Genomic DNA, 14623 nt, shown 5'->3' with positions numbered 1-14623 from the left:
TGGTCAGCTTATATCTATGATAACAAATGTAGGCTATCTATGAGCGACTCTGGTCAAAATGTTTAGATTTGATGGTCAATATAAACATCATTACTCTTGTTCATGAGTCCAGAGTGGGAGTCATTTTGGGCCTAACTAGATTTAATGTTTTTACTTGTTGTTATAAACATTCTAGCCCCAAAGGAGTCTGATCTATTTTTCTGATGTGTGTTTCACGTGTTGTCATTTACGTTCGAGTTCGAATTTCAACCAACTCTCAGTTACTCATATTGTGTGAGAGTCTTTGCTTTTTTTTTTTTTTTTGAGTGAATGGAGTTCTGGGACGTTGCTTTGAACTTTTCATTAATTAACTGCTTTCCAATACTTGTCCAACTAGGCCTATAACCATTTAAATGACTGTTTAACATGTGTGAGACTGGTCCTGCTGTATCTTCCTACCACAGTTGCACAAGAACGCTCTGTGAGTGTTTTAGGAACCTACAGCCTGCAAGGTGGGAGGATACGATCTCACGCATACAGAGTTCAGAATAGTGCAGCAGTATGGGCAGTGACATAATCAGACAATGATCTCAATGTCGTTCCCACTACACTCCCTGCATAGGAAACGTTATCACTAACAGAAATTAGTGTATGGGTTCAGGCATAACTATATATTAACAAAAATGAAAATCGTACATTTTCGATATTAAGGTTTATTTTTACTCTAAGTATGACTTCATTACAAAGCAATTTTAGCAAGATTACATACAGGATGGTAAAATATTGATATTGGGTGTTCACAACTGTGAAGCGAAATTCCTAACTATTATAAGGTTCCTTAATGGTAAAATGGTTGATGACCATGTCTGGGGGTCGATAAAAATACAAACAAATTAAATACAATTGGGCCAGAGATATCAATTACGCTAAAATGCACTATGAAAACACCCAAAATTGAATGGGGATCGGTAAAGAGCAATCAAAAGGAAGAACACAGTTAAAACAATTCCAAAACTTAAGGGTATAAAACATTCTACAGTAGCTGAACAAACCTTTTCATTAGATCGGACATCTCGCGTTTTTGCTTCAATTAAGCCAGACAATCGTGAGTATGTTTAACTAGCGGTCATGGTGGTATGTACGAAAAAATAGGAGCGACGGGGACGACCACAATTCTGAGTGTCAATTGCATATCACTTGCTGGCGTAGCACAAGTGCATGTACTCACCTTCCATCAGCGGTGGCAGTGGCTACTGTCAATGCGAGCTGTGAACCTGAGAATCTATTGTAAGTCTCTCTCGACTGTTAAACGCCAGTCGGTTACATTCCCTCCGTTTTTGGTGAAGCCAAGACTCCTAGTTATTTCCTAGCTAAGTTAATTGGCATGGTACATGCTATTTGGCTGGAATAGTGTGTACGTCGTTGCCCTCAAATCGCTCGCAAGTATTAAGTGTCAGTGTTCGGTGCGATTCTCCATACTAGGAGACTTTCCACTTTAACCCCTTACGAGTTAAGACGAGCCTGTGAACAAGTGTTCACGTAATGACTCTCGCAGTCGTCTCAGTGCGGCGCGAGTAGACTTGTCGCAAACACTCGACGATTTTCTGCAAGAGAAGAAGCGAATTACTCTGTCTGCAATTTGCCCATATCAAAGCTGGTAGCCACACGCTTTCTTTCTGGCCAATCAGAGCGTTCGTACTTGTTATAACTCCACCCACTAGAGTTTTTGTAGCCTATCACAGGCACCGTTTCTTTCGTAGGGCAGAGTTTAACTTGTGCTACATAATACTGAGATAAAGAGCTTTTTCTTTTGTGCAAGTTTTAACACAGGTGGCTAAGGCGAGTCACCATTGTTTTGAGATGGGTTTCTCCGGACGTTTTATCTGGCATCCCCCGCCACGTTCCTGTAGAAAGACTTTATGAAGGGTCATTGTTAAAAGCAGAGACAAGGGCTGATTTTGCCGGCAGCCGTGGCTCTTGCACCTCATTGTGTCCACTAGGTGTCCCGCTGTGAAAGTTTCAGCTGAACATGGGACAGGCATTCCGTCGTAAAAATTCTCCTTCCCTCAGAACTGAATTTCATAGCTCAGATCTGAGACATACGTGGCGTGTAATTACTAGTGTGAGTGTTAGTGGTTTATATTCAAGAAATGTCGAATTGCTTATTCACTTTTGCCTATCAATAAAATTCGAACATTTTCATTTAACTATGTCGTGTGGAATATCGAGTTAATCGGAATTTTTTCAGTAATTCAATGAAGGTGAGTTATTTGTTTGACACCTTACATATCATTACCCCTCCCCACGACAATTTTTGTACTGAAGTTAGACAATGGTTAAGGTGTTGTCTAAGTCAGTCAAAAATTATACTTTTTCTCAAGCGTTGAATATTGGTCAGCCGCTTGGTCTGTTTCTTATTCTGTTTAATTCTATTGGTGTGTATACTTTAATTTTTAACATGGTTAACTTTGTTAATGATTTAATTCTCTGCCTTAAGTGAAGTCTATAAGTTTTTTTATTAATATTGATATGAATTTCTTTTCTATTTATTTAAATGTATTGTGTGTATTTTAGATTTTATATCAAAGATGAAGAGCCTCTCACATCGATCTTTTAATACTATTTTCTTAACCACTTACTATTTAAATCATGTCAAAAATGTAAATGACTTTATACATAGTACAAAAATTATGATTCTAAGAACTAATGTAAACATCAACATAATGCCTTAGCAAATCCTAATCAGTTCAAAATCTTAAAAGTTTCTATTAATGATTTATGCAAAATTCGAAAATATTATAGTCGCAAACAACGTTCATACATACATATCATTCTAAAGAAATATATTATTCTAAGAGACAGTGTGGTTTTTAAGAAATGTTGCGTTGATAATTATGCATGAGTGAAATTTTAAAATATTACGCTCATAGACAGTAAATTAACTTTACAAAAATGTTATCTTTAAGACACAATATAGATGAACAGCTTTTCTTTTTCACATATTATTCTAATGAATATTATAAGTACATAAAACATTTCATTACAAAAAGGCCTCTCTTGCATTACTCATGAAACAAATTTTATGGAAAGACTGTTACACAATTCGTATTCAGAATCTTACACATATTGTATAGAAAGATGTAAATTGCATCAGTACATCGAAGTCCTATATTAATTGTTATGCTTTTTGCAGCTTTTTCACTGTCTGACACTGGTCTTTGCCTGATTTCGACCACTGTTTTCTCACGATGTCTACAAATGTTCTTGTGTGAGGTCGCCGACGAATGTCTTTGTATGAAGCCGAAGGACTTGCGCAAGATGTTAGTCGGCAAACCTTTGGGTAGGCAGCGTCGTTCTTTGTCGAATTTTGCAACAGTATCTTTCCGTAGTCCTCATAATAATGTGGATCTTTTAGTGCAGACTCTCGTGGAGTATTGGCTTTAAAAACGTGTATTTTCCTTCTCAAGTCATTGCTGAAGATGCTTATAGTTTTGTAGCACTTCGCAGACAACTAGTTTATAACAGGATAGGTATCTGGAAAGGTGTGTCTTGAAATATTTTTACCCATCTTCTCCCTGCAGCATCAGTCTTTGGACTCTTCATCTTCTGTTCTTCCAAGCATCTTCCTTTCTTCAACTTGAATCTTGTCCCTTCTCTGGGCAGGATGTGGGAAATTATTGACTACTAGTTGCTTTGAAGTTTTACGTTTGTTAGTGTTACAATCGTTGATATGGATGTGTAGTTCAACACCGATAGACTGATTTTCGTTCAGGTCTGTGGTTCCGTATAATATCGCAGTCTGGTGGCGACAGTGCGATTCTACACGTACTTTTTTGCCAAATTGTGCCTCAGCCAAGCTGGGGTTTTGGTGAGGCATTTTATTTTTACTCCATGTGCTGGTTGCTGTTTCGTTTGTTTCGTGGCCTGTCATTCCCTGCAGTCCTCACTTGAGTATCAATCGAAAGTGAATTTTCGCAAGGCCTGGACCCACCGTCAATCTTCTGTTGCTCATCCACCCTCCTTCTACTTTCTTTATCATGGCAAAGTTGCTACCACAGTTAGGTACAAGGGTTGCCTTGGTTACAAATCGCCTTCCTTCTTGTGCCCTTGCTGACACCCTTGCATCGTAGAAAATCGTTGATCCCGTCCATTCATGTCCCATGTACATTTTCAGTTATTGTCCACTGTATCGTTGTTGGCAGTTGATGGTTGTTTCTTGCAGGAGTTCTGAGTACAAAAATCTATTTTTATGATCTACATTATGCCTAATGCCTAATTTATGCCTCTTAAGAAATTCCTTACATGGTTCGGCGTTCTTTCTCTGTGTCGCAGTTCTAGTTTCTCTATCAGGTTCCAATTTGTTGCTAACATCTTAAGCTAATGAGACTCCTTATGTTCATTGTGTATGGTGTTGCGGTGTGGCATGTTAGTATGTCATGCTATTAGATCATCTCCTTTGCACACTCTACTTGTGTTATTTGCTACATAAAAGAATTTAAGGTACTTCTTCTTTTTCCTCCTCTGTCTCTTCTTTTCTTCAGACTCCTGATCACGTCCTGTCTGAAACGTACTTGTCGGCTTCTTTGGTATTATTTAATGATGCCTATAAGTCATTATGCATCATACCTTTTAATATGGCTTACATGTTGTAGTCCTAAACTTTTACCTATCTCATTCTGTGCTGGTTCGTTCTGTTTATACCATCTTGTTTGAATGGTGGAACATCGTTCCTTAGGTCTGGAAGGCTCTTGCTCTTCCAGCTATGTTTGACACTATACAGCCCTGACTGTACATTTTTAATTAACTGTGTCTGTGACATATCGAATTAACCGGAATTGTTTCAGGAATTCCGTGTAAGGTATGTTATGTATTTGACACCTTACACCTGTATGCAAGAATTGTGCTTTTATTCTCGAACTGTAATAAGGACGTATGCAGTACTCTTGTAGAAGTGATCCATAGGTGAAGAAGATTATTTCTGCTACTACTACCAACTGCTACCACTATTTTAATATTCGCCTCTACTTGTTCAAAATGCCTGATTAAAATAACAATTAAACATTAGGACTGAACAGCGATTCGACGTTAATAAGACGTTGACAAAAGTTTAGTGGTTATTAAGCTCAGGAAATTATTTGTAGTTTCTTCATATGATAGGCGTAGGAGCTTAGAACGTAGTATTTTACACTTTTATTCCTTCAACAGAGAAACCGCCCATCGCCATGTCTGAGTTTCTTTTCACATCGTCATATATCTGACCATTCCCTCTTCATACTAAGAGTTTTTAAGGGGAGTGTAGAAACACACTGTATTTTTCAATGCAGTCTTTCGGAACCGCTACTTTCTTACAATGTGGCTCCAAGTTTGTGGGTACTAGACAGCATCACACGTATACAGAATTATCAGTGTAGTGTCTGTGTAAAGGTACGCCGCAGCACTAAGAAACTTGCAGTTGCATGGAAAGCAATGTATACATTATCACTCTTCACTGAAACGTATTGTTGTTATTTGGCCAACAGGATTTTGGATCGACAACAGAGGACTGGTGGAAATGCTGCAAATAACTGTGCAGTCCTGGCTGAGCTGAAAGTGAAATGTGACTTGCTCGGAACGCTCAGCAGCAATTCGAGATACACCAGGTCAGTTCACTTTAGTTTTTCATAGTATATTGGTAGGCTGGTAATGACAAACATGATATCTTACTCGTCTTTTACACACTTTTGTAAATTTATTATAAGCATTTAACTGTGACCAAACCTGCGTGCACAGTCGGTTTCGTTGGTGGATGTTAGTACTTTGGCTCTCGACATGCTGTAGCTAGTTCTAATCCTAGTGAATTGCAGAGTTGTTCGTTGTCGTTGTTTTCTAAGCAAAGGAAAGACAAGTGATGATATAAAGTTACTATTTAATGGACTTTGCACTAATGTCCTCCGTAATTCGCAAGTCTGTATGCAGTGTGTCACGCAATGAAGGCATTTGGCATTGTTGGTGGCTACCCATCTGTTAGATAATGCACTCCGTCTTCAGGCCACGAGTGACCTACCGGTACCATCCGACCGCCGTGTCATCCTCAGTGGAGGATGCGGATAGGAGGGGCATGTGTTCAGCACACCACTCTCCCGGTCGTTATGATGGTATTCTTGACCGAAGCCGCTACTGTTCGGTCGAGTAGCTCCTCAATTGGCATCACGAGGCTGAATGCACCCCGAAAAATGGCAACAGCGCATGGCGACCTGGATGGTCACCCATCCAAGTGCCGACCACGCCCGACAGCGCTGAACTTCGGTGATCTCACGGGAACTGGTGTAGCTACTGCGGCAAGGCCATTGTCATCTGTTAGATAATGGCAATACGTAATAAAGCTAACTTGTAGTTATTTGAAAGGAGTAGCGAATATTATGACATGGGTTTTACGCTCACCGTTCATTCATTTCTATACTCACTCATAACAAAACGAACACAGCACTGCACAGTCCAAGCATTCCTTACAAATTCCACATGGCACAGATGCACACTTTACTCATTACATTGACTAAAGAAGACTGAATCTAATTCAGTGTTTTGAGAATACACGTTGTACATTTTAAAAGCGCAATATCTGGCGCTATCAGGCATGTTGTTGATTTCCTGGGTTCAGATCGATGATTGGTTTGTTTGGTGTCTGTTCATTAATAACTCTTTGCCAGAGACAAGCTGAGATCCTTGACTTCGGAAGGCACCGACGCATACACTGATCAGCCAATTTGCGAATTGGTATGGGTGGAGGTTATACTTAACAGCCGAGCTAGGTTAATAATTGGCTCTTTCTACCGACCCCCAGACTCCGATGATATAGTTGCTGAACAGTTTAGAGAAAATTTGAGTTTCGTAACAAATAAATACCCCACTCATACGGTTATAGGTGGTGGGGACTTCAACCTTCCCTCGATATGTTGGCAAAAATACTTGTTCAAAACCGGTGGTAGGCAGAAAACATCTTCCGAGATTGTCCTAAATGCTTTCTCCGAAAATTATTTCGAGCTGTTAGTCCACGAACCCACGCGAATTGTAAATGGTTGCGAAAACACACTTGACCCCTTAGCCACAAACAATCCAGATCTAATAGAGAGCATCATGACTGATACAGGGATTAGTGATCACAAGGTCGTTGTAGCTAGGCTCAATACCGTTTCTTCCAAATCCACCAGAAACAAACGCAAAATAATTTTGTTTAAAAAAGCGGATAAAGTGTCACTAGAAGCCTTCCTAAGAGACAATCTCCATTCCTTCCGAACTGACTATGCAAATGTAGACGAGATGTGGCTCAAATTCAAAGATATAGTAGCAACAGCAATTGAGAGATTCATACCTCATAAATTGGTAAGAGATGGAACTGATACCCCATGGTACACAAAACAGGTCCGAACGCTGTTGCAGAGGCAACGGAAAAAGCATGCGAAGTTCAGAAGAACGCGAAATCCCGAAGATTGGCTAAAATATACAGATGCGCGAAATTTGGCATGGACTTCAATGCGAGATGCCTTTAATAGGTTCCACAACGAAACATTGTCTCGAAATCTGGTAGAAAATCCGAAGAAATTCTGCTCGTATGTAAAGTACACAAGCGGCAAGACGCAGTCAATACCTTCGCTGCACAGTGCCGATGGTACTGTTACCGACGACTGTGCCGCTAAAGCGGAGTTATTGAACGCAGTTTTCCGAAATTCCTTCACCAGGGAAGACGAATGGAATATTCCAGAATTTGAAACACGAACAGCTGTGCTAGCATGAGTTTCTTAGAAGTAGATACCTTAGGGGTTTCGAAGCAACTCAAATCGCTTCATACGGGCAAGTCTTCACGTCCAGATTGTATACCGATTAGGTTCCTTTCAGATTATGCTGATACAATAGCTCCATACTTAGCAAACATATACAACATTTTCCAATCTGTACCTACAGATTGGAAAATTGCTCACGTCGCACCAGTGTTTAAGAAGGGTAGTAGGAGTAATCCATCGAACTGCAGACCTATATCATTGACGTCGGTTTGCAGTAGGGTTTTGGAGCATATACTGTATTCAAACATTATTAATCACCTCGAAGGGAACGATCTATTGATACGTAATCAGCATGGTTTCCGAAAACATCGTTCTTGTACAACATAGGAGCTCTTTATTCGCACAAAGTAATGGCCGCTATCGACAGGAGATCTCAAGTTGATTCCGTATTTCTAGATTTCCGGAAAGCTTTTGACACCGTTCCTCACAAGCGACTTCTAATCAAGCTGCGGGCCTATTGGGTATCGTCTCAGTTGTGCGACTGGATTCGTGATTTCCTGTCAGGAAGGTCGCAGTTCGTAGTAATAGATGGCAAATCATCGAGTAAAACTGAAGTGATATCAGGTGTTCCCCAGGGAAGCGTCCTGGGACCTCTGCTGTTCCTAATCTACACTCCTGGAAATTGAAATAAGAACACCGTGAATTCATTGTCCCAGGAAGGGGAAACTTTATTGACACATTCCTGGGGTCAGATACATCACATGATCACACTGACAGAACCACAGGCACATAGACATAGGCAACAGAGCATGCACAATGTCGGCACTAGTACAGTGTATATCCACCTTTCGCAGCAATGCAGGCTGCTATTCTCCCATGGAGACGATCGTAGAGATGCTGGATGTAGTCCTGTGGATCGGCTTGCCATGCCATTTCCACCTGGCGCCTCAGTTGGACCAGCGTTCGTGCTGGACGTGCAGACCGCGTGAGATGACGCTTCATCCAGTCCCAAACATGCTCAATGGGGGACAGATCCGGAGATCTTGCTGGCCAGGGTAGTTGACTTACACCTTCTAGAGCACGTTGGGTGGCACAGGATACATGCGGACGTGCATTGTCCTGTTGGAACAGCAAGTTCCCTTGCCGGTCTAGGAATGGTAGAACGATGGGTTCTATGACGGTTTGGATGTACCGTGCACTATTCAGTGTCCCCTCGACGATCACCAGTGTAGGAGATCGCTCCCCACACCATGATGCCGGGTGTTGGCCCTGTGTGCCTCGGTCGTATGCAGTCCTGATTGTGGCGCTCACCTGCACGGCGCCAAACACGCATACGACCATCATTGGCACCAAGGCAGAAGCGACCCTCATCGCTGAAGACGACACGTCTCCATTCGTCCCTCCATTCACGCCTGTCGCGACACCACTGGAGGTGGGCTGCACGATGTTGGGGCGTGAGCGGAAGACGGCCTAACGGTGTGTGGGACCGTAGCCCAGCTTCATGGAGACGGTTGCGAATGGTCCTCGCCGATACCCCAGGAGCAACAGTGTCCCTAATTTGCTGGGAAGTGGCGGTGCGGTCCCCTACGGCACTGCGTAGGATCCTACGGTCTTGGCGTGCATCTGTGCGTCGCTGCGGTCCGGTTCCAGGTCGACGGGCACGTGCACCTTCCGCCGACCACTGGCGACAACATCGATGTACTGTGGAGACCTCACGCCCCACGTGTTGAGCAATTCGGCGGTACGTCCACCCGGCCTCCCGCATGCCCACTATACGCCCTCGCTCAAAGTCCGTCAACTGCACATACGGTTCACGTCCACGCTGTCGCGGCATGCTACCAGTGTTAAAGACTGCGATGGAGCTCCGTATGCCACGGCAAACTGGCTCACACTGACGGCGGCGGTGCAGAAATGCTGCGCAGCTAGCGCCACTCGACGGCCAACACCGCGGTTCCTGGTGTGTCCGCTGTGCCGTGCGTGTGATCATTGCTTGTACAGCCCTCTCGCAGTGTCCGGAGCAAGTATGGTGGGTCTGACACACCGGTGTCAATGTGTTCTTTTTTTCCATTTCCAGGAGTGTATATAAATGACCTGGGTGATAATCTGAGCAGTTCTCTTAGGTTGTTTGCAGATGAAGCTGTAATTTACCGTCTAGTAAGGTCATCCGAAGACCAGTATTAGTTGCAAAGCGATTTAGAAAAGATTGCTGTATGGTGTGGCAGGTGGCAGTTGACGCTAAATAACGAAAAGTGTGAGGTGATCCACATGAGTTCCAAAAGAAATCCGTTGGAATTCGACTACTCGATAAATAGTACAATTCTCAAGGCTGTCAATTCAACTAAGTACATGGGTGTTAAAATTACGAACAACTTCAGTTGGAAAGACCACATAGATAATATTGTGGGGAAGGCGAGCCAAAGGTTGCGTTTCATTGTCAGAACACTTAGAAGATGCAACAAGTCCACTAAAGAGACAGCTTACACTACACTCGTTCGTCCTCTGTTAGAATATTGCTGCGCGGTGTGGGATCCTTACCAGGTGGGATTGACGGAGGACATCGAAAGGGTGCAAAAAAGGGCAGCTCGTTTTGTGTTATCACGTAATAGGGGAGAGAGTGTGGCAGATATGATACGCGAATTGGGATGGAAGTTATTAAAGCAAAGACGTTTTTCGTCGCGGCGAGATCTATTTACGAAATTTCAGTCACCAATTTTCTCTTCCGAATGCGAAAATATTTTGTTGAGCCCAACCTACATAGGTAGGAATGATCATCAAAATAAAATAAGAGAAATCAGAGCTCGAACAGAAAGGTTTAGGTGTTCGTTTTTCCCGCGCGCTGTTCGGGAGTGGAATGGTAGAGAGATAGTATGATTGTGGTTCGATGAACCCTCTGCCAAGCACTTAAATGTGAATTGCAGAGTAATCATGTAGATGTAGATGTAGCCAGAAATTATGACCACCGACCTACTATCGATATAAACACGTCCAGGCGATAGCAGGATCACCTGACGGGGAATGACTGCTAGTCAGACACGCCCCCTGTGCTTGTGGTATCAGTAACCGTGTTGTCCGTTTGTAGAATGGCGAAGGACTGGAGTCTCTCTGTGTTTGATAGAGGGCAGATTGTGATGGTCCGGAGACTCGGCACGAGCACTTCGGAAACTGCACAACTTGTCGGGTGTTAGAGGAGTGCTGGGTGAGAGTCTTCCGTACGTGGCGAAACCACCCCTTATTACAGATTTCGGACGTAGGCTGGGCATACTAGTTAAACAGGATAGGCGGCAAACTGTGGCGGAACTAACATCAGACTTCAATGCTGGGCGGAGTACAAGTGTGTCTGAGCACACAGTGCATTGTACATTCCTAGCGATGGGCTCTCGCAGCTGACGACCGATGCATGTGTCAATGATAATCGACCGATGCACGTGTCAACGTTAATACAGCGACATCGGCAACTACGACTGAAATGGACACGTGACCATCGGCACTGGACGTTAGCGCAGTGGCAGAGCATTGCATGCTCTGATGAATTCCAATACCTTCTTCATCGTGCTGATGGGAGGGCGCGAATCCGTAGTCTTCCAGGGGAATAGCTGCTTGACACCTGTACTGCAGAATGGAGACAAGCTGGCAGCGGCTCGATTATGCTCTTTGGAACATTCACGTGGGCACCTGTGAGACCAGTGGAACTCGTGCAAGGCACCATGATGGCCAAGGAGCATCGTACGCTGGTTGCAGACCACGTACAACTCTTCATGACGATCATGTTTCCCGATGGCAGTGGCATTTTTCAACAAGATATTGCACTGTGTCACAAGGTCAATAGTATGAGGGAGCGGTTCGAGGAACACAGTGGTGAGTTCCAATTGATGTTATTACCCGCTAGTTATCCAGATGTGAAACCGCTCGAACACATCTGAGATATGTTTGATCATGGCATCAGAGCTCATCACCCCCCTCCCCTGAATTTACGGGAGTTATTGAAACAATGGAGTGGGCCTGTGCTGAGTAAGCTACCTTTCTTATGACGTCATGATCGTTAGTCAGTTATCACTGCCTAGGTCTGCTGCTTACTGTAAAACAGGATATGTGTGGAGTGGAAATAGCATACTGCCAATGTAAAATCTAAACTGTCACGTGAATGAAGTATCATGCTGCTTGTTTACATTTTGCACTAACACCAGAAATTTAATATTCACTTATCTGGCCTATTAGTACGTATTTATTTTCTACTAACAGCAATGGTGAATAATTGTTGTTGATACGAATGCTAATCGAAATATATGAAAGAAGAAAAAAAATCTTCTCGTAGCTAAGTACCACAAGGTGTAATTATAATTTTAATACTACTAAAAGACACTTTGAAAAAGACTGAGACACAGCGTAATAACAGTTAGCGTTTAGAGTTAATTTACGTGACTTTTTGGCAATATATTTATGACTGCTAGATAAATTTGGTAGAGTAGGAGTGTACTACGAGTCAATCTGTTCAATGTGTAGGCCTACACATTTCGAAAGATTCATACCTGGAGCAAACATTTATGAAGTCATTACCTCTGGCTTATACAGATTCCAAACCATTGTTGTTATTTAAAGTAGTTACAACAGGATGCTGTAGTGCTTGTACTTATGATGTTGAAAGTGAATATATGTGATTAATATATTACTTCCCCTGAGGTTGAATAATGTTTAATGGCAGCAGAAAGGAAAAACTGAAGAATTTCATCTTTAAAATATTTCAGTCCATGATAAACTGCTAATTTCCTGTATATCGTAGCTGCGTATCAGTATTTCTTGGAACACTTTCAACTTGACATATTAGGAAGATATTGGTAATACCGCCACAGCATAATTTAAAATATCAATTCTTAAAATGCCTATGACACACGTGTATGACATCCACAGCACTTTTAAACGGGATGTATCTGTACTTTTGTTGTGACATTCAGACTCTGCAGAGCACAGAGGGAGAACCATTACGCTACACCAAAGTTATGTGACCTTGGAGACAGTGTATGTTGGAAACAAAAATTCTGTACTGTGCATCTGAATGCTCACTTAGTAGAGATTCACACTCCATAGTTTGCTGCAAATGTCTTACATGCATGGAGCATTGTTTTTAAATAGAGCTTGTCGAACGCATTCGACATTGTGCAAAAGTCCTTGGGCAGTAAAAGGGTGGTCGGCTCTCATGAACGGTCATGTATCAAGCAGATAGGCGCAAGTTTTGTGAATTATTGAATAAAGAGATGAATTAACATGAAGAATAATGCCTAAGGATCCAGAGATGTGAGTATAGAAACTGCAGTTTAAAGAATGTAATGCATTTATAACGACACGTGTGTGAGTCGAAGAAGTGTATCTGCTAAGCACAGACTGTAAAATGTTAAAGACCATTAATGTCACGAGAGCGGGACTAAAAACTAAATAATGAGTTAGTAAACTAGAAAATAGTAATGTGACTTCTCCCAGAATGTAAGGAGAAGTGTGTTAAATCGTAAACAATGTGAATGCATGTCAACAGTTAGGGATAATTTGAACTGTGAAAGCGATAAATGCGAGGAAAGTTTGAATAATATATTACACTTTCAGGTCAAGCAAATTGTATTATTATTATTATTCGTTTCCATTTGTTACCAAGTCATCATCAAATTAGCTGTTTAAAACATAAAGAAAAAGGAGTCAGTAAAATAATAGGAAAGTAAATTATGGATCACATTTACTTCTGTACACAAGTATACATACATTAATGTATTACACAGTAGCTCTTCGGCTGAACAGTCCCCGAGAAGGGCTTGCACTGTAAGCATACCTGCGCTCTGATGGTTGAAACTGCAGTCTACAGTGAATGCACTTGCACAGTATCAGAACACAGTGACACTATGCTTGTCACTCCAGCTGGCACAATATTCTGTAGAAAGAGCAGTAAGAAAACTCCACGTTTAGACGAAGTAATCATTAGAGTGAAGTTGTATGACGTAACTGACTTAGAGACTTTTCTTTCAAAGTATGAGAATTATGAATTGTGTTTCAAGTGGACCTGTATCGGTTCTTGTAATGGGCGTTATGTATAGGGCTCCCTACAAACTTAATTAGGTATATTGGCAGTCACCTATCCCCAAAAACTAGAATCTCGGCGATTTTTGCCTTTCACCGACATTGATGCTGGCAAGATACTGGTCCCAGGAATTCCAAGACTTCCGAGAATGTTCCAATTTTATGTTTGAAATCGGATAACAAATGGCAAAAGAAATATTTTTTTTCGTGTGATATAATTACAAATTATCATTTTCTGATTTTTTTCCCTTTGCTTCTACTGTGAAACCTTGCTTCTTCCAAATTTCATGGTCGTAGCTCAAGGGGAAGTACCCTATAGGTTTTAATTGTTAAGACTTCTGTGGCCACTTGTTGACAAACTGCCTGTTGGCTTCTGTCTCGGGTTCTTCGACCGACGTTCGTCTGATGGTTTTTCTGACGTTTCGCCAGCACGAGTGGCTGGCATTGTCAAAGTTTCAGCCCTCCATTGCTGGTGGTGGGCTGGAGCCGACTTCGCGTCCGCAGACTATCGTACGTACTTGCACCAACGTCTGAGGGCTTCTCCGCGGTCATTTCCGGTGCGTTTCTCTTGTTACCTGCGACGGTCATTCGCTGCAGCACAGGAAGCCAGGATCCGTTTACGCTGAGGCTTTCCTCTTTCTTTTTGCAGCTATTCGCGTGTTTGTGTATTTCTACAGCTTCTCTGAACAAGTGGGTGTGATACTTTTTCTCTACAGCCAGAACTTCCGTATCGGCGAATTTCACTACGTGGTCGGTCTCACACAGTTCTCCCACAGCCCATTTCTCCACCTGCCCCAATCTGCAATTTCGTTTATGTTCTGTGATCCTGG

The 14623-nt window shown here is 42.2% G+C and overlaps 1 protein-coding gene across 1 annotated transcript in view; it reads left to right on the top strand.

Moving 5' to 3' along the window:
• The window catches only part of LOC124789480 (ketohexokinase-like), an 87709-nt gene that overhangs the window by 34717 nt on the left and 38369 nt on the right, over window positions 1–14623 (top strand). Inside the window, exon 2 of the mRNA XM_047256858.1 lies at window positions 5499–5618. Coding sequence (XP_047112814.1) covers window positions 5499–5618 — 120 coding nt within the window. The remainder of the gene's footprint in view (window positions 1–5498; window positions 5619–14623) is intronic.

This window comes from Schistocerca piceifrons, chromosome 3, assembly GCF_021461385.2.
Source record: "Schistocerca piceifrons isolate TAMUIC-IGC-003096 chromosome 3, iqSchPice1.1, whole genome shotgun sequence".
NCBI classification, from domain to species: Eukaryota; Metazoa; Arthropoda; class Insecta; order Orthoptera; family Acrididae; genus Schistocerca; species Schistocerca piceifrons.
This window is presented reverse-complemented; position numbering and strand designations above follow the sequence as displayed.